This window comes from Cydia fagiglandana, chromosome 7 (genome assembly GCF_963556715.1).
Source record: "Cydia fagiglandana chromosome 7, ilCydFagi1.1, whole genome shotgun sequence".
Classification (NCBI taxonomy): domain Eukaryota; kingdom Metazoa; phylum Arthropoda; class Insecta; order Lepidoptera; family Tortricidae; genus Cydia; species Cydia fagiglandana.
The window spans coordinates 10,606,311-10,633,168 of NC_085938.1; the positions used below are offsets into that span (position 1 = coordinate 10,606,311).

Below are 26,858 nucleotides of genomic sequence, written 5' to 3' on the forward strand. Positions count from 1 at the left end.
TTGGACCTTATTCAATAATTGGCCTTTGAGTTTATATGTGGTAGGAATTATGTTATGTTTACGCGAAAATGTCAGGAAGGAACATTTCGATGGATTCAAATCTAATTTATTATTTAAACAATATTCGTCGAGTCGCGTGAGGTCAGATTGAATCAGCAGTGAGTCATAGGTCGTATTCACTTTCCCAAAGATCTTCATGTCATCAGCAAAACAGAGTAGTTTAGAATGTATGAAGCACTTACTGATGTCGTTAATAAAAATGTTAAAAAGCAGTGGTCCGAGCAGTGAACCCTGGGGGACGCCACTAGGAATAGTCACCCACCCTGAGATGTAATTATTCAGCACAACTGCCTGGGACCTATTGTCGATATAAGAAGAGAACCATCTCAGTAAGTCGCCACAGATTCCGATGTCATACAACTTGGATATCAGGATAGCATGGTCAATACGATCAAAAGCCTTGCTGTAATCCGTGTAAATGACATCAACCTGGGTGCCATTATCCATCGCACCAGTAACATACTCATTGAGAAGGACGAGGTTGGATACTGTCGATCTGCGCTGCAAAAAGCCATGTTGGTTCGGGCTAAAAGAACTTTTCAAGGAAGAATAGACTTGGTTATATACAATTTTTTCTAAAACTTTCGATAGTATACATAATTTGGAAATAGGTCTATAATTTTTGATGTCAGTTTTAGGTCCTTTTTTATGTACTGGTGTGATGAAGGCCGACTTCCACAATGGCGGGACAATACCCTCTGCGAGTGAGCGCTTAAATAACAAGGAAATGGGAACCGCCAAGCTATCAGCACAATTTATCAGGAACTGGGCAGGTAGATCATCGGGGCCAGCTGACTTAGACGGGTCTAGTTTAAGTAGCATGTTTCTGACTATACCAGAGCTTACACCAATACGCGTCAAGATAGCTGTAGAATTAACAACATTACTAGGATTAGGAACAGTGTTATTGGAATTTGATGTTGAAAAAGACGATAAGAAATAATCTGAGAAAGCCCTGCATATATCTGGTCCAGTGTTAACTAAGTCACCATCATAATTTAAACTATTAGGTATGCCATGTGATTTAGACCGCGATTTGACAAATGACCAGAAATGTTTAGGGTTTTTACATATATTACTCTCGACATTACAAATATAATTAGTAAAACACTGTTGCTCCAGCCTTCGTACTCTGTCCCGCTGTACAGTAAACGATACCAAATCAGATTTATTCCTATATTTTTTATATTTTTTCAAATATTTAAATTTTTCCTTAATAGCATATTTCAAAGGACGTGAGAACCACGATGGAAACGAATCAACTTTAATTTTTTTACTTGGAACAAATTTGTGCCTCAGTTGTTCATAGTTTTCGTAAAAGAAATTGAGAGAATTAACTAACGAACGCGTAGAAAACTCCGCCTCCCAGTTTATGGATGAAAATTCACTATTTATGGACGCGTAGTCACCCTTGTTATAAAAATATTTCACGCGAGAGTCGGATCGCAACAAGTCAATAAAAGTGAAATTAACCTCAATTACTAAAGCTTTGTGGTACGGGTCAATCGGTACCAATGGATTCAGACATTCGCACACACTTACAACATCGTTCGATAGAACGAGATCCAACAGCTTCCCGAAATTATTTAAGACGTCATTATACTGGCAAAGACCGTGTGTAAACAAATCATCTACTAAACTGCATTCATCACTACTTACGTAATTAGACGGAACTAACGAGGAATCCCGGGGCGTTCATAAAATATTACTCATGTTGAAGTCACCGACTACTAAAAACTTATCGTTAGGATTACTTAAAATGTTATCACCTAAACGGCTCAAAAAATTGGATAACTGCTGCGAGAAAGAGTGGCCCTGAGATTGCTTACACAGGTATAATACACAAATATGAAGTTTGACCGAATGTTTGTTACCGTCATTAAGTGTTAAAGTGACCCATAAGTCCTCAGCAGAAGACTGGTAAGTTGGCTGCGGTGTTACTGTCAACTGCCTACGATATATTATACTTAAATATAACAGCCAAGTGTGTTGTATTATAAATCAATAACTTAAATGTTTGATATCGGTCCCCTGTGGATTACATCTAAATCTATTGTTGATTCAAATATTGAAGTAACGGTCAAAATACAGGTTTTATATAATCACTAATTTATGCTTGTTATTGTTTCGCAGCGCGAGGAGCAACGTGTTTCGCTGGCGGGTCGCGGGATCCTAGGCGTCTTTGGTCTCGTAGTGATAGTGACGGCCATCTTGGGTGGCGTCGGCACCGTGGCGTGGCTCGACTTCCTATACTACTGCAGCTACATCAAACTTGCCATCACGCTTATCAAATATGTTCCTCAGGTACCTATAAAATAGTTCTTAGTAGAGCGAAGAACAGCGAGGCTCATCAAATATGTCACGTGACTATAATATCCATACATTATTTCAGTTTCGCTTAGTATTTTCTATCAACGAATGCCATCTTGGCTAGGCCTAACCTCCCAGGTAATATTTGTTGTTATACCTATCGCCAGTTCAGGCACAATAATCTGTAATCGCACTGCACCTTCAGTGAACTCTCGACGAACATTTTTTGAATTGCCAAAACACAAAGTGCATTCTGTTTTAATTTATCGCCACTCGGTGCGAATTTCTTATTTTTCGCACTTGTATCGTAATGTTAGTACATTCATTCACAAGTGTCGTTATCGTAATAAAATTATAATAACTAATAACTTAATAAGCGAAACTGAAATGAAAGTGAGCGATTAGCTATGCTCAATTTATACTTGAGCGCTTGTGTGGTAACCTCGATTGTCCTATGTGCTTACACGGAGCACGGTGGTCTGTGTACTCAATGAATCATTGCTAATACTGAAGCATCATCATCATCATCTCAACCATAAGACGTCCACTGCTGAACATAAGCCTCCTCCTTAATGGGGGGTGAATGCCATAATCGCAACGCTTGGCAGGCGGGTTGGCGATCGCAGTCGAGTACACCGAATTTGAGGGACGCTGCTGCCCGTCCACCGGTGGTCTTGGACGTAGTTTAAGGACATACCCGGGTCCTAATAATACTGAATACTGATGACATATCCTTGTATTCCAGGCGTACATGAACTACAAGCGGAAATCCACTGTCGGTTGGAGCATCGGCAACATCTTCCTCGACTTCACCGGCGGGTTCCTCTCCATCTTCCAGATGGTCCTGAACGCGTACAACTACAACGACTGGATCTCCTTCTTCGGCGACGCCACCAAGTTCGGCCTCGGCCTGTTCTCGCTCGTGTTCGATGTCTTCTTCATTCTGCAACACTATGTGTTCTACAGGTCAGTTGGTGTGGGTGGTAGAGTTGCCAGGGGCGGAGTGGTTGGGACTAAAATTATGTTAAAAATAAAAGATTTAAGTATTAGAGTAGTAAACCTAAATAAACGACTGTCAAGCGAATATAAACTGATATACCTACTTAGGTATTTTAACATACAGTTTATATCAAATGATTCGGACATCAAGTCATTAAGGGAAATTGAGGTGTTAAAATTTTTCTCAACTTTTGTTCCTAGTGGAATAACAGTATATAATATTATTATTTTAATGTTAGAAAGACTTTTTGAATTTAAATGACTTTGCTTTTTTAGTATCGCATATATCAATATAAAATCACATTATTTATTTATTTATTTATTTTAAACTTTATTGCACATACAAAAAGTACAACAGGCGGACTTAATGCCGGTATAGGCATTCTCTACCAGTCAACCATAGGGCGAAACAGAAAAGCGTCCATGTGGGTGCAGTGAGAAATAAACAGAAAAAAAAACGTAACTTACCAAATAAGTCTTTAATATTTTACGGTATGATTTACCTCGAAAATAAATTTTATTTTATACCCATTCCAACCTGGCAACTTATATTACTTCGTGTGTTGATTGCTTACTCTGTGAAAAGTGGACGTTTTGCCCTATTTTCTAATTTAAATCCACTTTTCATTTTTCGGTGTCGGGCCTCCTAACATAGACGTAAAACGCTCTATTAACACACTACTTACTAAACTCTACTTACTATAATAAATCATTAAGTAACGGATTCCGAACTGCGATGAAGTCACAAGGAACATGGAACTGGGATACAAATATCTATCCACGACTTAACCGATTCAGCCCTTAACATGAAAACAACGTTATACCTTAGAGAGCCAGCATGGTGAACGCCACTTGGCGGTATATGACAATAAAACGCCAAAACTAAAAGAAGTTTAGTTGTTACGTTGAGCACAGAATAAATAATAGTACTAGCGTGCAGAAAGGAAACTTCCTACAAAACTTAAGCGGTTCAGGTTCGAATCATGTTGTCCATTTCTAATATATGGCACTATCCCTTTCGGCTATTTAGGGTTGTCAAAATTCAAGCCATTATCTTATCTGTGGTCGCGCACGCAAAGGGACATCAAGTTGTTTCAACCCTAATAATTGCTCGGAGCAATGCTGAGCCGAGCGGAGCCGAGTTTGGCCGAAGTCAGGAGTCACCCCTGCGTTGAGTTACGTTGCTCAATGACGTACATGCTGCGCCTTACATCTCCAGGCAGTATGATATTAAGTGGAACGAGAGACGCAAGATGCTACAAGATGCACTAACCAGTGAATGGACAAACCGCTGATGTTAACAAGAAAATATACAATTGAGAGGCTCAAAGTTGGATCATAAGACAAAACGGATCGAGCGAAATGCACTTAAAGAGCACAAAGGTGGATATATAAGAGAGAGTTTATGCAACAATTACACCAGACATTGGTCACTACACACATTTCACACAATCCGAGGAATATTGTTTGTCATTTTACTAATTTCACAATGAAATCATAAACAATATTTCCACACGGGAACACAACCATCAAGCACGTGACACTCTGCTTCGCTTTTAGAACCGAAAAATTGGGGATATAAAGTTTTTTTTTTAATGAAGATAAAAGAAATGTGTTTTTGTGATTGATATTTCAGAGAGAACAACGATTTTGATGTAGTAGACAGTAACAGTAGTGACGAGTCGAGTCAAGGGGAAACGCGGAGTGGTGACGGGCGGGAGTACTTTTTATTGGTCGATAATTGGTATGTATCAGGCTTTGGTATTTCTACGGTAATCCTGGATTAAACCATGTTCCGTATTCTTTACTAACCTAACAATAAGTTCTTGTTTTAGTTTAAAATAACAATTTGACTTGATGCCTGAGCACAGTAAAATATTATTATTTAAGTTACTTGTCTTTTTGGCATAACATCGTCCATTGAAGTTCACTGTAAATTGGATCTTATTATTATTTTCACAAATTGTTATTTTTTTTGTAATACATATTACATTCTGAGTGCTCATGTTTCTGGTCATTAGTTTAAAATGAGTATTGTATTTTAATTGTTTGTTTATATTTTAGGAATGCCGATGAAAAGAAGTACGATCTCAATGGCAAAGCGTGATGAAGGCTGGGGGCAGCTCAAACCGATCCTGCAGCAATAACATTAGGTTATTTATTGTGGTTGATAGCTTTATCGCGATGCCATACACTGACTTATCCGCCCACAATTGTCTACCTAGAATAATGTCTATATTGCTCAAGAAAAAACCTATAAAGATATTTTACATCTTCCCTATTTGTAACTAAGATTTATATTTTTAGACTTTCGTAGTCATGTATTGTTGAGTTTAATATAATTTTACAGGGACCAATTCAAAATTGAATGTTCTAGAAATCTAGATAAATAATTGACTGTATTAGACTGTATTTTAGGTAGGTACTAGAGAAATTTTAAAGCAAGAGTAATATCATATATTTGTGTTGTTAAATTGTTTGTTGTTGAATGACACAGTCGTTCGTTTCGAAAAGATCTGTGATGACATTATATTGAATGACGCATTTTATATTAAAATGTGTACAATTCGACATCATTTTATTTTATTTTTCAACTCAAAATATGACCACTTATATACGAGAAGCCCATCCTTTTCCCGCACGCCACTTATAAATTAGGTCTTTAATTATGTACAATTTTATTTAGATCAATTAACATAGAAATAAGACAAATGCTGTAACTTTCTTGTTTATTAATAAACGAATTTTGGCTTTGCTGGGTTTTCGTCCACCCTTGATACTCGCCAAGTAACATTGCCATCAACCTTTTTTACACGGAATCCTAGTAAGGATGTTTCCTAGGAAGCTTAGAAAGTTTAAGTTATTATTAGACAATTACATAATTGTATATTACCTCTTTCACTATGTCATGAGGTGATCAATTCTAAAATGGCATTTCATGTAATAATCAAAATCTATTATCTGGCCACGGCATATAATATATTACATAACAAAAAACAACATTCTTACGAAATATGGAACGCTTTTTTGAAATCGATATATGCTATATCGACTTGTCTGCCTGGTCGGCCCAGTTCATAAGAGACTCCGTGCTGCAACTGAGGGAATACGGTGGCGTGCATTTTCGAGAACCTCTGCAAACGTCGATAGAGCAGCGACGGCTCGGAATTCGGTCACATTCTGCTCCATGTCTCTTAGGTTATGATATTTCACCTGTCTAGTTTCTTGGTCCAACGTGTATTGCGTCTCACATTTTGCTTAATGAGAGAGTGAGTTGTAATGACATTGGACAGGCAGAATATCACCCTTAGCTTTGAAAGCGTCACTCGGATAGTCTTCCAACATTCCGGATAAACATTTATCGAGGCATCCGATATCCGAGTGCTCCGCCAGCTCGATAAACCTGTCCGTGAAACGTAAGAATAAATGTTTGACAGTTTAACTGATTACTGATAGTCAATGGGAATATTACCTACGCAAAACTGCGTAGAGGGCGTCACTAGCACAATCTCAGGGCCTACCGCGAAACACAAAATCGAATGTTCGGTTTCTGCCTCTCTATCACTCTTGCCTATTCGATCGATAAAGTACCAGATAATGAAATTTCGATTTTCGCGTTTCGCGGTAAACAAACCGCCTTGATGCAGGAACGTCATAGTCAAAACTTGTCAATAAACTGTTTAAGGCCTAGTATGTATAAGTTACTCCATTGTTTAGGTATTATGTGCACTAGAACATTGCAGTAATACTTCCTTTTCATATCTGTCAACAAACTAATTCTTCTTATGTTACTCCGACTGTAACGATGTATGGTGGTATGCCATCAGGGGCGGCGGATGGCTTGGATTTAAGATTAAGGCAGGCAGGCAGCATACGGCACTCACGCGCACGTCTCGACGAGGCTCTATATCACTCTACACAGACTGATTCATTTTTTCTCTTGGTAAATGTTACTGAATCTCATCACCTTTCACGTAAATAGGTATCGATGTAAATGCAAGTATAAATTGGTAGTTAGCAATGGTAGGTATTTACTTAGCGTATTTAGTACTTTCGGGACGAATATAGACTACTACTCTTCTCTTTCCGCACATGCAGACTCTAACCGTAACATGGAGCCGTACAGCGACATCTACTCCAGTTGTCTAATTAGAGACACACGAATTAAGAACTATGGGACATATTTTTGAGAACTTATATGCACCTATATTTTGACACTCGACTGTATTTACACATAATACGTATTCCTGCTTGTACAAGGCGAAAACATCTAGGTACCTATTTATTACAAACAAGAGAAATATATACTATACCATCTCACGATAGCTGCACACGACTCTTCTTCGACTGCAAAAAGGACCATGAATAGGTACTAGGTATTACGTAAGTATAGACTCAAAGAGAAAGGGGGTGAATTAAATATATATACCTGCTGGTTACATACTGGTTAGGTACCTACTCACTCATATTCTAAAGTCGATACGCTAAGCACGAATATAATATTGTACATTTACACGCCATATCCTATCTCTATCCGATCCAATCGCCGTTATACGCGCCACCAGCATGTGTATCCGAGGCACACGACACCGGTTTAAGTCCACCGCCAGTGGCCTATTTTATAAAGCTACAAGTTACAATTTACAAGCGGAAGTCTCTTTCTAACCCTATGTGTTAGAACGAGACTTCCGCTTGTAAATTGTAACTTGTAGCTTTATAAAATAGGCCACTGGTGGCTTGGGTTCGACAACGGTGCCGCCCTTCCACACATCGACTGAAACCCCTTTTCTACCCTACCCACATATGTATTACCTAACCCTTTGCCTATGTATTACTTATGATTGTTGTAATAAATGCTTTTATTGTTGACATGTAAGATACCTACTTTGTTTTATCAATAAAAGTTTGTTTGTTAAACTAAATAAATCGGAGAATCGCGAGAAGAGAAGGGAGCAGCGTGTAGGTAGGTACACACTTGTGGTCTCTCGCATTAAGTAAACTTCTGAACATTTGTGAAATCTAACATTTAATACAGACACAATCACCTTATTGCTGACAAATAAATATTAAATGAACATATTTATTTAGAGTTCATTAACCTTAAAACCTTTGACGAATTGTGTAGGAAGGTAATGTACCTAAACAGATAATCTTGAAACAAATATCCATCTTGTTCAGTGTAAAAAAAAACATCTTCATGTTTTTGTCAAGTGCTGATTTGAGACTGTATCAATATTTTCGAGACTACTTTCCATCTTATCTATGTGTAAATAACCCATTATTTAATTCTCCCTTGTTAGTGTTTAGTAAGTAATTAATTTGATACTAGCTTTCTATGTAGATAGTAACAACAACACGGTAACCGCGTTATTTTAATACTAGATATACATTTTTAATCAACATTTATGAATCTTCTTCTTTCCATCCTGTTACCCCTGCTGGGGTGTAGGGCTCGAATCTTTTTCTTCCACCGACTCCGGTCCTGGGCAGCTTGGGTAGCCTCCTCCCACCCGATCCCAATACACCCAGCTCTTGCTCCACAGAACGGCGCCAAGTCGATTTAGGGCGACCATGTTTCCGTTTGCCGGGCATCTTCCAGGTCATGGCCACTTTGGATAGGTAACATTTATGAATAGGTACTCTTAATTCAAAGTTTAAAAATCCTCGACGAAAAATAGCATCGCTAGGGGTCATCCATTAATTACGTCACACGAATTTCTAGGTTTTTTGACCCCTCCCCCCCCTCCTTGTCACACTTGGTCACATTTGGTAAACCCCTCCCCCCCTAGTGTGACGTCACATTTATTCTACGAAATCGCCAAATCGAATTAAGTAAGTACCTAAGTATTATTAATATTTTATCGAAATATTTTTGACGATATAAATATTAGTAATTTTATAACCCAAAACTGCTTAGGAAAGAAAATTAAACGAATAAAAACGATTATCGTTTTAAAAACTTGTTATTTAAATGTACAGCGAATAAAATATTTTAAACAAATTTTCGGTTACTGATGAAGTTAAAGTGACGTCACAAAGTTAGTGTCTCCCCCCTCCCCCATGTCACAATATGTCACATTTTCTTGACGCCCTCCCTCCCCCTAAACGTGTGACGTAATTAATGGATGACCCCCTATCTGTCTATACCTATAGTTAAAACCTATTTAAGAACCAATAATGACTCATCATAAATCATCAGAAACATATTGGTGAATGTGAATTGGAGGTTAATTGGTATATTTGTTTGTGAACAAACACACGAACAATTTTCTACCCTAAACGTATCATTTAATCGAATTTAACGCATTTAGCGCTACGAGCGTAGCGGATAACATGGGCAAAACCGTATGTAGCGAAAAGTGCCTACTAACAGACGATCCGCCTGGCAGTGAATACGAGTATGTTAAGTACCGTCTCAGATTTACCACAGTGGATAAAAAGGTCAAAATAGAACAAAACGAAAGCGGTTATCCAAAAAATGTATCGGGATGTCAGATAGATGCTACGAAAAGCACGTGACTTTCCCCTATGGCGTTTATTTATTGAGGCAACTAGGTATGTATGTATAGGTACTATGGCACCATCACGTATGCCTTAATCATTCAGCCAACCATCCTAACGTTTTGTGCCTGTGGTACTATCACATTGCCCGAATAACCGTGTTGGTTTTATTTGCCTTTTTTCTATAATGTAGGTACAATCATCAACAGAAGTAGCTAAGCGGTTCCAACACTTTTATAACTATATATTATACTTATATACACTTTAATTATGCTCTTTATACTAAAGTTGTCTCCAGTTCATTTTTGATTTTTTTGCTGACTGTACCAAGTTGGAAAAATATTGACAGCTCGCCCAAGCACTCTTATCTAAAGACAGTTATTGCTTTAGGTATTATTGCAAGTATCTTCCGATGTCGAGCTTCAATGGACAAGCAACCAACCTTCAATTCAAGTTGCTCCGAAAACAAAGATAGGAGGCCCAAACGTATGTGTTTTTTACTTATTGCAATGACTGGTTTAACCCTTTCACAGCGCATTTTTTACTGCGATCGATCGCTACGCCGAGTTTTCGCTACGAAATGGGAAAAATTTCGCTACGCGACGTCGTAGCCCTGCGGACCAATGTACCTAACTCATTTAGTTAGGTACATTGCGAAGGCGGATTCAAAATATAAAAATATGATACCGGTAATACCGGTATCATATTAATCTTGGCGAACTCTCTTTAACAAATATCGAGTGCAAAGTGAATTGCCACGCGCTGTGGTATGATACTTTTCACCACACCAGCTCGGAAAGAATTACTTTGCACTTCAAAAACGAATAGCAAAGTTGCATTTTATCCACATGTGAGGCAAAGTAATCAACTGCAAATTTTGAGTTGTTTTCTTATGTTTGCTGGTAGAATTGACTTTTAAATGATGATTTTGGATGATAAATATTTAATAACATTCATTTGGATTTCATTTGGTTTGATTTTGTTTGATATTTTACATTACACTGCGATATGCTGCCGTATTCGAACTTCAAGATATTTACAAGAGATAACACGTACTAGATACATTCTAGATACGTTCTAGTTTAGATATCAACTAGTTCTCTTTTGCAGCGCAATTCGGGCAACCAATGTCACTTTTACGTTAGATAGAGTAAGATATATATTAGATGTGAATTAGATCTCTAAGTCATATCCTGTGGAAATCGTTCAAGAGTATCTCCAGAATCGCGCAAATGTCAAATTTGACAGGTTAGATCTTAAACATATCGTTATCGTGTCTTGGTGATGTCTAAAAGATGTCTAATAGATCCTCCTATTTCATAATCTGAATCGGGCCCATGATATCAAAATGTAATGCGCCGTTTATACTTTGCTTATGCTACTACCGCGCGCGGCTTGTCGCCGGAAATGTTGCCGCGCCATGACCGATGGAGGGAGTGTCTGCTACGTGAAGTATCAACTCATTACTCATACCACTGCTCCTAATGCTGGCTGTACACATTCGTCGAGAGCCTCTGGCTGAGAGTCTCAGGCCGCCTAGCCAAGGTTACAATCGCTATCGCTTCGACAACGAAAAGCATTATGTATCTCTATCACTCTTCCCCATTAGTGTGACAGTGACAGTTGCTTTTCGATCGCTACGGAGCGTTAGCGATTGGCATCTTGGCTACGCGGCCTGCACCGCTCCGACCCTATCGGAGACGCGCGAGACTAGACGAGAAAGGAACAGGCCGCGTAGCCAACATGCCAATCGCTTACGCTTCGTGGCGATCGAAACGCAACTGTCACTGTCGCACTAATATGAAAGTGTGATAGAGAGACACAAAGTGTTTCGTTGTCGAAGCGATAGCGATTGTCACCTTGGCTAGGCCGGCAGGTACTTACCGACCTAATGTTGACGAAATATAAAGTGAGCCGATCTTGTTCAAACTTGTTCGAGAGATCGGCTTACTTTATATTTCGTCAACCACACTCGTTCTCGGCGTCTCGTGGTCTAGAGTGTGTACAGCCCGCATAACACAGCCTATTGAATGCCGAAAAACAGCATGGTCACGAGCCACAAGGCATTTAAATGAAGTCCCTACCCCTTGGATTGTTCATAGCGGCAAAATGTTCACGGCGCATAAAATGGTGTTGCTACTACGTTACATAATGACATGGGTATTATCACATTTATGACATATTTAGTACGATATAGTGCCTATACATTATGCATCATCCTTAGCCGGTTTGTTGCGTTTTCCATTTTCGAAAATTTTGGCTGTGGCGGCGAATAATTATTTCATGACGCCGCAGGCGTGCCTTACTCCATAGAATATGATCATTGATGGCACGCCTGTCGTGTCATACGCCACACGTTAAAACATTGATGACACGCCTGTCGTGCCATCCGCACTCCGCACCGAAACGGTTAACATGCTCACTGGGGTAGGTACCTACTCAGCCGAAAGACCGGATATAAAGTATGGTAATTACGACTTACACTACGACGAACGTGTTAATTCTAAATTTGAATATTAGGGATTTAAATTAGTTGGCCAAAAAACACCTTAAGTATTAGAAATGAATTAGGATTTTCATTGTACAAATGTGATATCACTGATATCGCGTCCGTGGGTCCCGAGGAATTGGTTTTATAGGGATCCGTACCTCAAAAGGAAAAACTGAACTTTGTTGTCCGTTTTATAACATTTTAACGCCACTCTTCTCTTCACAGGGACGCGCGTTACATCCTTCTTCCCGGGACTTCAAACGAAGACCAAGAAAATGCGGACAGCCCGTCGGACCACGAGTACTCGCAGGCCGAATCCTACCAGGGTGCCCCGACCGACGCATAATGAACGTTATTGCAACACTATTAGAACTCAATTTCATTTGAATGGTGATTAGTAGATGATTCATGAAAAAACTTTACACCAATTAATATGATTGTAAGTGCAGAAAACTCTATGTAGGTATAGTCACCATCAGATATATCGGAGCGGCCAAGGTGTTCACAATATCTGAACACGCGCTCTAACGTCTTGACAATAGAGGCGTGTTCAGATATTTGTGAGCGCCTTGGCCGCTCCGATACATCTGATGGCGACTGTACCTAATAAATAGTGTGTGTATCTAATCATGATGGTACATAACGGCTTAAGTACTTGTTTTATGTGGATATAAATAAGATTATAAACAAAGTGAGTGCGGTGAAAAACAAAACAGTTTTGTATCAGACCTAAGTGCAATAAAAGTATTAAGATAGTATTCAAGTGGTCGAGATGAAAAGTGCAATTGACAAGAAAAGAATTGTTATCAGACATCAGTGATAGTGGATGTGACGACAGAGCTCGTGACAAAGGACAAATAAAAAAAGAAGACTGAAGATTACAGCTTGGAGGGCTTAAGTTTTGCTTACTCTAGGTAAAGTCGCCATCAGATACATCGGAGCGGCCAAGGTGCACACAAATATCTGAACACGCCTCTATTGTCAACTCTAGAGTTTTTGTTAAGATATTTTTGAGCTCCTCGACCTGTGCCAAAATACCAACCATTACGCGCTTCTTCATACAAACGCAGTCCCGATTTTCTTTCCTGGATATTAACTTTATGGACAATATTTTTATTTTACACATTTTATTATATAGGCACTCGTCTTTACCATAACTAAGGGGCATAGTTCGACTTTATTCGAGTTCTTCATTAGATATTATAAAAGTTTTATGAGCGAAAAACCAATTTCATACATTTTAGTAAATCTATTTTCTAATATAGAGAGGAAAACGGAGGCTCTGAGGGCCTACCGCGAACCACGTTCGACGTATTGCCTCCTTGTCACACTTACGTATCAATTTCCAAGTGCGACAGAGAGGCAGCACGTCGGACGTGGTTCGCGGTAGGCCCTGTGTTTATATGGACGTCGGTGACGTGAATATATCCCATATGCTCGTCGTCTCTCCCTCTCTCTCTGTCGCTCAAATATGCAATAGCGAGAGTATCCACAAGTGCACCTCTTAAATGCTCAGCGTCACCATACAGACATTCAATGTGCATTTTGTTACACAAGTAAATGATGTAAATAACTCGACACTTTATATGATTAGTTTAAAAAATTTAATTGGATTGTGTGTATATCAAAAAGAATAGATAGTATCCTGTCTGATAGGGGTCCTGTCATAGTAAATTTTGTAGTCACAGTGAATTTACTGCCATTTATCGACACACGACTAAAACTCAAAACGAAAACGTATAAAATTATCAAAAAAATGTATGTATATGGATAAATGATTTTATTATTTTTATATCATTTTGATCCATGTTCACTCACTGATATCCATGTGTTAAAATTGTTAAATATGAAACGGTGTCGTCACGCCATCTAGCCGAGCATAGGCTAAAGGTGTGTGCGGCATCTATCCGAAAATGACTTTTTCTTGATTTCCGAGGCACGTTTTTTCCTTAGACTTTATTCATCTTATACGAAGTTACATATGTCTTTGGTGTATATCAAACAGAATCGTTTTAAGTAGGTGGGTATAAGGCGTCCAATTATTGGAAGGTGGCCAGTAATAGACGATTTATCCTACATCTGACCTATTTATTTTCTGCATCATGTAAGAACCAAAATGGTTGGTATTTTGATACCATAATTCTGCCCTGCTAAGCCAATTAGCGGTATCTCAAATAAAAATTTAATGCAAACATATACCTTACATTCTTTACCTGAAAATTCAATTTTCAACTTCATTTGTTTTTGAGATGCCGCTATTCGGCTTAAGAGGGCAGAATTAATGTAACAATGTCTCAGTAGGTATACATAAACTAAGATTTTTAGCTAGCACATTGTAATGTTTGTAACAAAAAGGGTAAATTTAATAAAGTACGTATTACTTAGCATAATTTTAACTTAGAATGAATTGTAAATCAAAACGAAAAATTTAATTTAATTGGGTTTTTTACACACTTTTATTTTATTCACATGCACATATCTCGCTGATCTTACAGACTGTAAGTTACAGTGTGCTTGTAGACCCATTTTTGGGTGTTTTTGGGTGTATGCCCATTGTCGATTTGTCTCCGCCCCACGGGCCTATTGCACAAATGGGAATACACCCTCAAATAAAGGGAGCGCCTTTATTTTACATAAAGTGTTATGTCATAATGTATTTTTTGTCATATTATCATTAGTCATAAAACTGAAACCGTTAACTTTTCAGGATTTCCCTAAGGTTATCCTATCCTCATGCCGCCCACCATACAAAATTATAGCTAAGGAAATTAATCTTTTTGAATTGGGTTGAATTTCATTTGTTCGAAATTTTTACGAGATAAATGAAACGCTGCCTAATTTGTTTTTTATTAAGATTGACATTCCATCGAAACTGAGTGTACATCCTAATGTACATTGGGCGGCACGAGGCTATAGATTAGGTTAGGTTAGGTTTATTTAACGCTGCCTAATTTGTTTTTTATTAAGGTTGACATTCCATCGAAACTGAGTGTACATCCTAATGTACATTGGGCGGCACGAGGCTATAGATTAGGTTAGGTTAGGTTTATTTAATGGCAATCCTGAAAAGTTACGCGTTTCTGAACCAAACCAATTATAAGTAACGAAAATGCGGACTAACAATACATTATGACTTAAAACGTTAGGGAAACAATAGAGACCCGGGAATACACCATTTACCTACATAATGCAAGCTCTACAATTACTCGGAGGTCGTGCGCAGACTGTAGATACAATATATGTATAATGTAAAATGATATACCGGGTGTGGCCTGTAACGTGAGCAAAAAATTTTACTGTAGGCTGTACTCCTCATACTGATCAACATTTGTTCAGCGACTTTTAAAAATAACTTGTGTTTTGATTTTTAATACACTTTAAAGGTTATTCAAAGACGCAATGTATTGCGAATTTTGTTATATTTAAGGCTTGACAAGCAACGTCAATCACAATGATATGGCGTGGCGATGGCGTCTATTGAAGATAATATTTATTTTGTATGAAAAATAGGGAGTCTAAATAATTCATAATTTTTAAAAGTTGTTGAACAAAAGTGTCACCGTTTGAGGAGTACAATCTATGTTTTAATTATTTGGTCATGTTACAGGCCACACCCGGTATGCATTTTTTCTAATAACGTCACAGTTTTTATAGTTAAACATAAAATGTTAAGCACGTGATATTTAACTATTTTATTTCATTGTACTTCGTTATTATTAAGTGATTATTTTATGTATTTCTCGATCTTGAAGGTCTTATTAATTATTCTCAAACATCATTCCATACAAATGATCTAAATATGTAAAAGACGAATCTCAGTATTGTATACCTATGTGTACCAGTTATTGTGGTCCTTATTAAAGTTTCATGGTGTTAAAATTACTTTTAATCGTTTGTCTTAATCGGTCATTTTTATTTGAGTGTTTGTAAGAAAGGGATAAAGCATAAATTAACTAAGGCTTCTAAAATTTTATGAATAAAGGGGTCAGTTGTTTACAAAACGACCTTAGTATTAAGTAAGTTATTATATCAATTGACACGAAAAACATTACCTATCCATTATTTTTCTCTCAACAGCAATATTCTTAAGAGGATAGTCGACGACCGAATCTCTCTATGCAAACACATTCCTAATTTTTTAATGAACACAAATAGATTTTTTTTACGTGAGGAATGAGCTGAACGATTAGTACACGAAAGCCTTATTTTAGATAACAAAGTAGGAGAATCGATTAGATTATTTATAATTTTAAATAAAATTGTTGCATCAGTCAAATTGCGTCTGTTTTCTAAAGATAGAAGTTGGTAGTGTTGTAGTGATTCCTAGTAACTTGAGTTAATACGAAAATTGCGATAGTTGACTATTTTAATTTTTGTTGGACATTCTTTATTCTAGATTTATGGCACTGGAAGTAAGGGCTCCATACAACACTACTGAAGTCTAATATAGATCTTACAAACGAGAAGTAAAAAAAATTGATTGTTTTGTTGGTTTTAAAGGGTTTACTGATTCTATTGATGAGGCCCATTTGAACTATTTTGTCTATAGGTATGTGCAATGATACCATTAATCTATCATAATACCTAAATTTCTAATACTAGTAACACGTTTAAGTGTATTATAATATCACAAAGGATACTTGAATATTATTGTATTTATTTCGCGGGTATAACAGAGCACTTATCGGCATTTAAAAATAATTGATTTTGTAAACAGTATGACGACAAAGTTCTAATCATTGATTGAGGCACTTAACTATTTTAAATAGCTTCGTGGCGTCAACATATAACAAGTGATTGGAGTTATTAACTGTTGGGCCAATAGCATTGATATAAATTGTAAACAAAAGGGGCCCCAGATGGGATCCCTGAGGAATACCAGAAGGCACGCTAAGATAATTAGAACGGTACCTTTTAACACATACGGCTTGACTACGGTTACGTATATAATGTGTGGATCCATTTCAGAAGGCTGCCGTGCACACCGGCGTTCAAAAGCTAGTTTATGAGCATATCGGCCGAAATTATCGACCAATTCAGGGCCCCCCCACATCTGGCGTCTTTCGAGCGTCGGCGTCTGTCGGCGTCGGTCCAGCGCTATGGAAAATGACGTCGCTGCGCAGTTGCGTCGACGCTGCGTCGGCCATAGAATTGTAGACGCCGAAGCTCGAAAGACGTCAGATGTGGGGGGGCCCTTACTGTAAAACGTTGTACGATACCTATACATGTGCGAATAGGTAATTCGCAACTCATGTCGATTTAAAACCTTCGGTCGTGTTTTAATGTATCGCCACTCGTTGCGAATTTCCTATTTTTGGCACTTGTATCGTAATGTACAGTCAGCCAAGAAAGTGGTCTACCACTTTTCGACTCTATCATCTGATTGATAGAGTCGAAAAGAGGTAGACCACTTTCTTGGCTGACCGTACTATTGTTATGTTAATATCTAGAGAGGAAAATTAGGGCTAGGTACGTTTCTATGGAGAAGCGGCTGTCTACTTTCCTCTTAACATATTATGGGTGGGTAGATCTGAAATATGTGACGTTCCACGGTAAAAGGTACCTTATGGCGGCTGGCGCTTACGTCGCATAGCGCCGCAATAATATTGGAGCGGCGTTAATAATAGCCTAAGCGCCAACCGCCATAAAGTACATACTAGGGAATGCAAATCGGTTATTTTTTGTATGGAAATAACCGCGGTTTCGGTTAATAACCGATTATTTCCATACAAAAAATAACCGAAAATAACCGATTTGCATTCCCTAGTACCTTTACCCGTGGGACGTCACATATGTGCTTGTAATGAATAATTATATACTTCATTAGTTTACAGTGTAGACGATGGTACTGTAAAAAAATGATATGTTCATATCCCTATAATTATCCAAACATAAACATTCGATAAATACCTACGTTACTTGTGTGACCTACACAGGTAATGTATTTTATGGAATAATACTTATTAAAATAATTGTACTCGTACTGTTACAATTTGCACAATGAATGTAAAGTCAAAGATATATTTACACTTTTGCATCTTACTTCTTTGTAATAAGGCGAAATATGTAAACATATCTTTGTCGTCGATATTTTAGTTTTGTTGCGAAAGTAATTATATCATTATATTCATTATTATGAGTTTTATGAAATAAAATAAAGACTGTCGTGAAATTTCTCGTATCATTTTCTTATACCATTATATTTATACACCTACAAATAATTAATGATTCTTGAAAAAAAAAAATATTTTATGAACGGTAAGATTTTTGCAACAAATTATCTTAAAGTAGAATATACTATTATAATACATTTATTTGTGACTCAAAAAGGTCTTCATAAATAAATAGAACTCTGTGCTTTGCATATTGGCGTACAAAATTAGTATTTCTTTAACTAACTTAATACTAATTAAGTAATTAGCACAATTCCATATTGACGGGTCATGCTACAAAGGCCTAAATCAAACATTTTTACAAACTATTACCTATTCCTGGATGCTTAAAAATAAAGGAAAAATGGAAAAAACTCACTGACTCGGGTGAGACTGGAACTCGTAACTCCTGGATACCCAGCGCTCTGCTAACTGAACAACCTAACCCATACAAAATTAATTTAGTTAACTAGTAGTTCGCCCCGAACTGTGAACTCGCGGTTCGCCAAAAAGATCAATTGAATGCAGTGCTACTTAGTCCGAGATGGGCATTTCGTAATTGATTCCTAATTCCACGATTACTTGAAATTACTTATTCTAATCGGTAATCTGATTACCGATTCCCAGATTACTTTGTAATCTAACAATACCGAATTACTAAGTACAATTCCATTTGAGGAATCAGGAATCAATTTTCGAATACTACAATTACTAGTAATTGGAATCAATGTAGATTCCTCATTACGGGAATATATTACTTGACTCCTTTCAGATTACATTTCGTACTACTATCAAAAGTACAATTCGATAGTAGATATAGATGTTGTTGACTTACTAGGATGCATCTACCTATACCTTATTTGAAACAGGTGTGTAGATTTCGAAAATGATGATCATGACCAATAAAACGACATCCATGACGACTTTTATGACATACTGCATGGCCGTCATTTTGGATTCCAATATGATCATCATTTTCGAAATCAGGGACCCCTAAAACCTACAAAGTGACATCCATGACGACTTTTATGACATAGTGCATGGCCGCCATCTAGGATTCCAAAATAGTCATCATTTTCGAAATCTGCGCCTCCTAAAACCTATAAAACGATATCCATGACGACTTTTATGACATACTGCATGGCGGCCATTTTGGATTCCAGAATAGTTATCATTTTCGAAATCTGTGCCCCCTAAAACCTATAAAACGACACCCATGACGACTTTTATGACATAGTGCATGGCCGCCATTTTGCAATCCAAAATGGTCATCATTTTCAAAATCTGCGCCCCCCAAAACCTATAAAACGACATCCATGACGACTTTTATGACATAGTGCATGGCCGCCATTTTGGAATCCAAAATGGTCATCATTTTCGAAATCTGTGCCCCCTAAAACCTATAAAACGACACCCATGACGACTTTTATGACATAGTGCATGACCACCATTTTGGAATCTAAAATGGTCATCATTATCGAAATCTGCGCCCCCCAAAACCTATAAAACAACATCCATGACGACTTTTATGACATAGTGCATGACCGCCATCTTGGAATCCAAAATGGTCATCATTATCGAAATCTGCGCCCCCCAAAACCTATAAAACGACATCCATGACGACTTTTATAACATAGTGCATGACCGCCATCTTGGAATCCAAAATGGTCATCATTTTCGAAATCTGTGGCCCCTAAAACCTATAAAACGACACCCATGACGACTTTTATGACATAGTGCATGGCCGCCATTTTGGATTCCAAAATGGTAATCTCTTTCGAAATCGGGGCCCCCTAAAACCTATAAAACGTCATCCATGACGACTTTTATGACATAGTGGATGGCCGCCATGATGGATTTCAAAATAATCATCATTTTCGAAATCTGCGCCCCCCAAAACCTAAAAAACGACATCCATGACGATTTTTATGACAGTGCATGGCCGCCATCTTCATCTATATTTTGTTGCATACTTACCTTAGCCGCAGACGTTCGGAATTTTCATTCAGTTTCCGTACGGAATGACAGGTAGGAACGGGACGTCGCTCTACAAATGTCATTCCGTTCGGAAAATGGGGTTGGCCGGTCGAAGTATTTTGAAGATGGCGCCAGCATAGCTTGCCCTGTCAATCCCTAGAATTGTGTCAATTTTATTTTTTAATGAATATACATGTCCTTGATACCAGTCATTTAAGCCAAATCTCATAGACAAAGAGGCAAGCTATGATGGTGCCATCTATGCAAACCTTTGACAGTTGCCAACCCCATTCCGAACGTCTGTGGCCTTGTGGCCAGGCTAAAGTCGACAATGGATTGAAAACGCGTGCGAATATAGTTGTCAAATCAAATTTGTCAGTAATTATTTACTTGTTCTTATGAACAAAAAAACTATACTCGTCCTTTTCTTTTCGGGTGCTAGTACTGGTGTAAGACAAAGATAATATGATTCTCTCTGTCTGTGTTTGAAACGAGACAGTCCTTTGACAAACTATAACTGTAAGCTCTGTGGAGCCTTTAACTGAGTCACCATAGAGATTAAAATAAACTGTATCTGTGGTAAGCCGTAATATTTCTTGTAAGTACCTATGGAGTGTAGAACCTCTACCTTCCATAGTTTCTTGCCAAATGTCAAATACCTATACTATGTTTATTTTTATCTTGCTAATTATTTCAAAATGGTAAATTTAAAGACGATATTATAAAAGTGCAAGCCGAGCGCTTTCATTTGATACCAAACTCGACCATACTTTCTTACAAAAAAGATGACCAGAAATGCATGACCCCTCACAATAGCTTTTTAGCATTTTAAGCTCTTCTAGCTTAATAACCTCTTCATAAAGCCTACTCATAATTTAATGACTAAAATTTACTGCCCTCAACTACACGTTTACCCAATTTCATTTAAATTAGGACAAATTTACTTAAGTTCTTGAGTATCAAACTATCTTCTGACAGTTCAGCTTAAAAACATCGAAATGCCGGGACGTGCCGCTAGCCGGCCGCGTGTCCGAAGTCGAATGTAAGAACTTCGCTTCGCTTCGCTCGCTCGTTCGACTAGCTAGCTAAATTAATATAGTGTGTGGTAACACTTCGTTACTGGTGAATTCCCAATATGACTTAGAACTCCTGTAGCACTTACACTCTTGTTACTTCGGTAGATGTCGCTAGCTGCCACCCTATGACGCATGTGAAGGATATCGTAGAAATATTCGCTGTCAATGGGTAAGTCTCGGTAGCTTAGTAGGTACAGCGCCGGGCTGGTACCCCGGTTGTTTCTTAGAGCGGCATGCTTGTCAATGCTGGTATCGCGAGTCCGAAGTTCGCCTGAGACAGCGAGCTTTTCCACTTTTTATTTATTTCTAAAGGGGCCCACAGAATATCAGTTATCAGCCTGTCAGTTATTCGCCACTATTACCTTTTGCGATCAACTGACAGGCTGATATCGTCCAGCAAAATGGTAATCTGTGGGCCCCTTAAGCATTGCGGTTGTTTGCAGACGTTTCCGCTTAATACTAAATGAATTGATTACCAGATCTGGAAAGTCATTTTCTTGGTTTTTGAATAAAATCATATCCTTCCTTGACTTGGCGGGGTATTCCCTGGTCCCCTTAGATTACTTGTCAACCGTTATCCGCGTATTATTAGAGGAATGGCGCAAGATGTGATTACTCGATAAAGTCTTTCAGATGTTTACCAAGCACGTGTGCTTGCATGAAACCAACGCGTGAAGTACGTACTCTGGAACCGTAAAAGTTGATAAAAGGATTTAGGTTTTATTTGTATTGCACGAGAATACATAAAGAAAATGTTGGTAAGTTCTTGTAAATAGATTACAATGACATACACTTTTTTAAAGATTTTTCTGAAATATCAGTCCAGATCATTTCAGCCACATTTAAAATTTATTCACAGATTTGAGATTACCTACTCAAAAATATTTTTGTTTAGGTACTAAGAGAGTAATGTCGAGGTTTACCTCTCGTATAAATATATTGATACCAAATTTCAAAAAATGAACAAATTTTACTCTTAAGGGAACCCTTTAATTAAGTATATGAACATACCTAACCTAATATCAACAACTAAGGTAAATGTACGCTTCACCGAATGCTTAAGCCCTAGACTTACGTTTAATTTTTTTATTCGTTCTGATATTTTCTTACGAATATGTTCAATACTAAAATAGAAACATAGATAAATTTGTCCTCATTTAAACATACCTATAAATTACTGAAATGATTGGACGTGTATTAAAAACATTTTTAAAGTCATTTCTTCCAATTTCCTTGTTTGTACCGTTTACCGAACTAAGAAACGTGATTTGCACATTATACCGAATAGGGAGCCCGCATTACCGAACTAGGAAATAATTGTATGAAAATATGGTGTTGAGTGGTGCTCAAACTTCAGTAGTTCACTATTAAATCCCTACTATGCTTCGTTTTTTAGCATTATAAAGATGGTAAGCGATCTTGACGTGTCTTTTTTATTGAAATAATTCTTTTGAAAAATAAGTCAGTAAGTAAGGTACGCAACAATTATAAAACATGTACGCATAAGGACTGTATCGTTTATTATAAATACAGATAAAACCTGGTCTAACTGTTGACGTGTGTATTATTTTGTATAACTATGTTCTTAAGGTATAATCTGGGGTATTTTTAAGCCATATCTGATATAAGAAGGTTTTACATTTATATAGTTACTCGTAGTTACTCGGGAGGATTAGCTAAATATTGTCCAAACCATATGCTTTACGTGATCTCCCAGGACGAAATGTTACTTATTATTAAAGCACTAATTAAACTATATGTGTAATTTTTTAATAAAAATATAATACCAGAAAAAACGGCTAAGTAAAGTTGTATTCATAATAAACGATACAGTCCTTATGTATAAAATAATTTGGCTGTTTCATAAATTTTGGCTGGTCCATTTTCTATGGAAGGGTAAATTTTTTTTCACGATTTCGGAGTTGGTCCCATAGTAAAAGTTGCTCAGTATAATCCCAAAACCTCCCTGGGAATGGGAATGTAGTTAATTTTTAGCCACCCTGTATGTGAACCCCGGAATTTCATAACAAAAGATAAAAGTTTAAAAAATCACAATCGCCCACGACGAGAGGAATCTAAAAAAATTTTTTGAACATCATGCTTCATTATTTTTATTATCCTATTCAGTTTTTTTGTCCACATTCCAAGACTATTATCAGGCGTCCAATAAGTATGTCTAAAGTTTGAAAAGCGCTGGCATTGAAATAACGGTCGCAAAAAATAAACATATAAATATCGACCTAGCCGTTATCGTAATAAGGATGATATTCTCATGAACGTCGAATAGAAACATGGCCAACGCAAACATGAGTTCGGTAGCAGAGACCATGGGTACCTATCACCGAACGGCCGTTCGGTGAACGAAACATGGAAAATAAGGACTGTTCAGTTTACTAAGCGGACACTCTTACACCTCTTTTAATCGGCGAATTTAAAATCAATTGACGTACAGCTCATAACAATATAATTAACAATCCCTTATTTATCAATTGCTACATATTTGTTCCCATAATAGTCAAATATTTTTCCCGAAGGACCGAACAAATTTGGAACATAGCAAGTTAGTTCTGCAATAAGGATGCACAGGCTAGTATTCACTGCGAAAAATCGTAAATATGTACAAATTTTCCAAGTTAAACGTGAATAAAATTATTAAAACATTTGCAGAGCATCATATGCTTGAAGATTTTACAAAATCCCGGCACAGAAGCGGCCCGGCCAATCCAGAAACAAAAGTATTGTCATGCGGCTGTTAAAATCAATAAATTACTTATCGGTTCGCGAAATTCCTAAGACAGCAGGCGTTAGAGTAGGCACAGATTAAAATATAAGAAGTATGTACAATAAATGGACCCATAGAAAGAAAAAAATGGACAAAATAATTACAGAGCAGCGAAAGCAATCGAAAAAAAGAAGCGTCAAACTGTACTACATTTTACATTAAGATAAATTTCGTAGCATTTTAATGGACAACGGAAAATGCGTAAAATGTTGCTGTAGTACGTTACCAATGGCCCTGATGCTACCATGCCGTTGTAGAAGATCATATATTCGACGAGGAGAGTAACATCAAAATTAACCAATTCATGAAGAAAGTCCTTGTCTGGCAGGCAATTGGTTCCTGTGGCCTTAAAAAGTTTGTTCTATTTTGCGACATGAACTTTGGTTGCGACATTTACAGAAAATAATGCATCTAATAACGAGTACTTTCCGTCTATCAGACGCATAATGTCACCTCTTCATTTCGGCCTGATTTGGCAAGTGCCCACTATGCTGGTCAGAAAGTAAAGCTACTGAATTTGAAAAACATTGATTTCGTTCAAAAACAAGTCAACTCATCTAATTGCCCGGAGCTCCACTCCATCGAGTGACACTAGACCAATGTGAAGATGCACTTAAAAAAGGGTAGATGAGAAGCTAAAACATTGAAAGAATTCAAACGAATGTTGTTTACAACTTGTCAAAAAGTGTCAAAAATTGATGTGCAGGCACTTGAACGGCGCAACCGTGTAAAAGTACGAAAATCTTACCGATGTTATTATATTATACTATATTTACATTAAAATGTTTTGCGTTGGTTTCCGTTTTTATTATATTTATCTAAATAAAGCGATTCCAGAATTAGAAAAATGTAATTTATACTTTTTTGTGTGTCCGCTTAATAAAATGAACAGTCCTTATGTGGAACCTATTTCGCGAACGGATTTTGAAAATAGTATTTTAATCGTAATCAATGTAGTATAACTACAAATCTATCATTAAATTTAATACTTGAATCCATTACAAAACCGTACATGTATAAAGTTCTTGTTAATACTGACGTAAAATATCTAAAATTATTATTTGATAATAGTCTTGCCAAAAACCTTATTTTGATGCCAAAAAGTCGTAAAACATGAACATTTCAAACGCAGTTTTATAATAATCTATATAGGTTATTGTTGTTCGGCAATTACTCATAAAATTACAAATACATTAAGTTATTTGTGAAACTAGGTAGTTAATCTAAATAGTTCGTAATCAACCATTAAAAAAATAATTTCAAAAACATACGCTTTCCCTGATTTCGGACGCTGTTCGATAATACCTTCCAATCAAATTGTCGATGTACTCATCAGCGAACTCACATTAAGCTTAATTTCTGATAATATGACTGCACTAAATTAATTAAATTTACTAAAATACACAAACTAATTAAGTAGTCACACTGAAAAACCATACTTTGAAACACAGAAATAAATTTAAAAGGTTTTATGACCTTAAGAAATATACGCAACTTCTTACCGATTTCTTTAAGGTTGCCCATACAAAGTGGCAATCGGGAGCAACGATCCGTTTCGATCAGTTGCCACGTCCCAACTGCGGGACAAATTGGCCGACTCTGAGGCATAGTTGAAGGGATAGGTATTTAACTCGTGGAAAAAAAATACGCAAGTAAATATCAGCTGTAAATAATCGACTTATAGCCTAAAATAGAAGAAATTCGGTGATACGGACGGATATTGAGCGTTCGGTGGAGCGTACTTTTACCTTAATGTCTTGTATTCGGTTATTATAAAGTATAGCTGATTTATTTCTAGCTAGGTAACTAATACTTTAATTACTCTTCGACTAGATTAGTAAAGACATTTTGCACAGCATACTCGTACTTGTAAATTGGCATATTTCCTACATATTTCACACCACTGCCAAAACTGCATTTCAAGAATGTATGACTGTCTGTATTTTTAAGACCTAAAAATGTTCGCTAACCTCAACAAGATTACAACTATTACAAGGCACCATTTATATTCATGTTAAGTTTATTGAGTTTTATCCGCCAATTTCTTTGAAGGGCGCCCGTTTCCAGTACAAAATGAACATACAGTACATAATACATACTTACTTTATAAATGTTCTTGGCAGTGAATGTGTTAACTTTTTAAGTTAACCTTTCATTGTTCTTTTGTCAATAATATCCTGATGGCGTTTTAAAATCCAATCCTTGTATCTTAAAATTAACTAGGTAGGTATAGGTATGTATAAAATACTACGTAGATAATATTGTCAAATTGCTAACTCGCAAAAATTAGAATGGATCATAATAATTTACACTTTTATACAATATACTCATAGAACGTGTTATTCCACTTATCTAGTTCTACCTATTTAATTTATTGTATACAAACCACGCTGTACATTCCAGCATCAACACCCTTATTGTATTGAATGTAAAGCCTACATTTGCATTTTTGTTCGTGATCATAAACATACATGTTTAGGTAGGTAGCTACTTTACCATGTTGTGTTAAC

The 26,858-nt window shown here is 37.1% G+C and overlaps 1 protein-coding gene across 6 annotated transcripts in view; it reads left to right on the top strand.

Annotated features, from left to right (window-relative positions):
* LOC134665840 (cystinosin homolog) overlaps positions 1 to 15,985 on the top strand; it is a 231,110-nt gene extending 215,125 nt beyond the window's left edge. For 4 of the 6 annotated variants that reach the window (XM_063522868.1, XM_063522865.1, XM_063522863.1 and 1 more), the window contains 4 exons: positions 2,194 to 2,364; positions 3,116 to 3,336; positions 5,006 to 5,113; positions 5,434 to 6,122. In XM_063522868.1, coding sequence (XP_063378938.1) covers positions 2,194 to 2,364; positions 3,116 to 3,336; positions 5,006 to 5,113; positions 5,434 to 5,476 — 543 coding nt within the window. In that variant the 3' untranslated portion in view covers positions 5,477 to 6,122. Of the gene's footprint in view, positions 1 to 2,193; positions 2,365 to 3,115; positions 3,337 to 5,005; positions 5,114 to 5,433; positions 6,123 to 12,586 lie in introns of those variants that run through there. The other 2 variants (XM_063522866.1, XM_063522867.1) reach the window with 2 other exon arrangements.
* Positions 15,986 to 26,858: the final 10,873 nt, after the last annotated feature.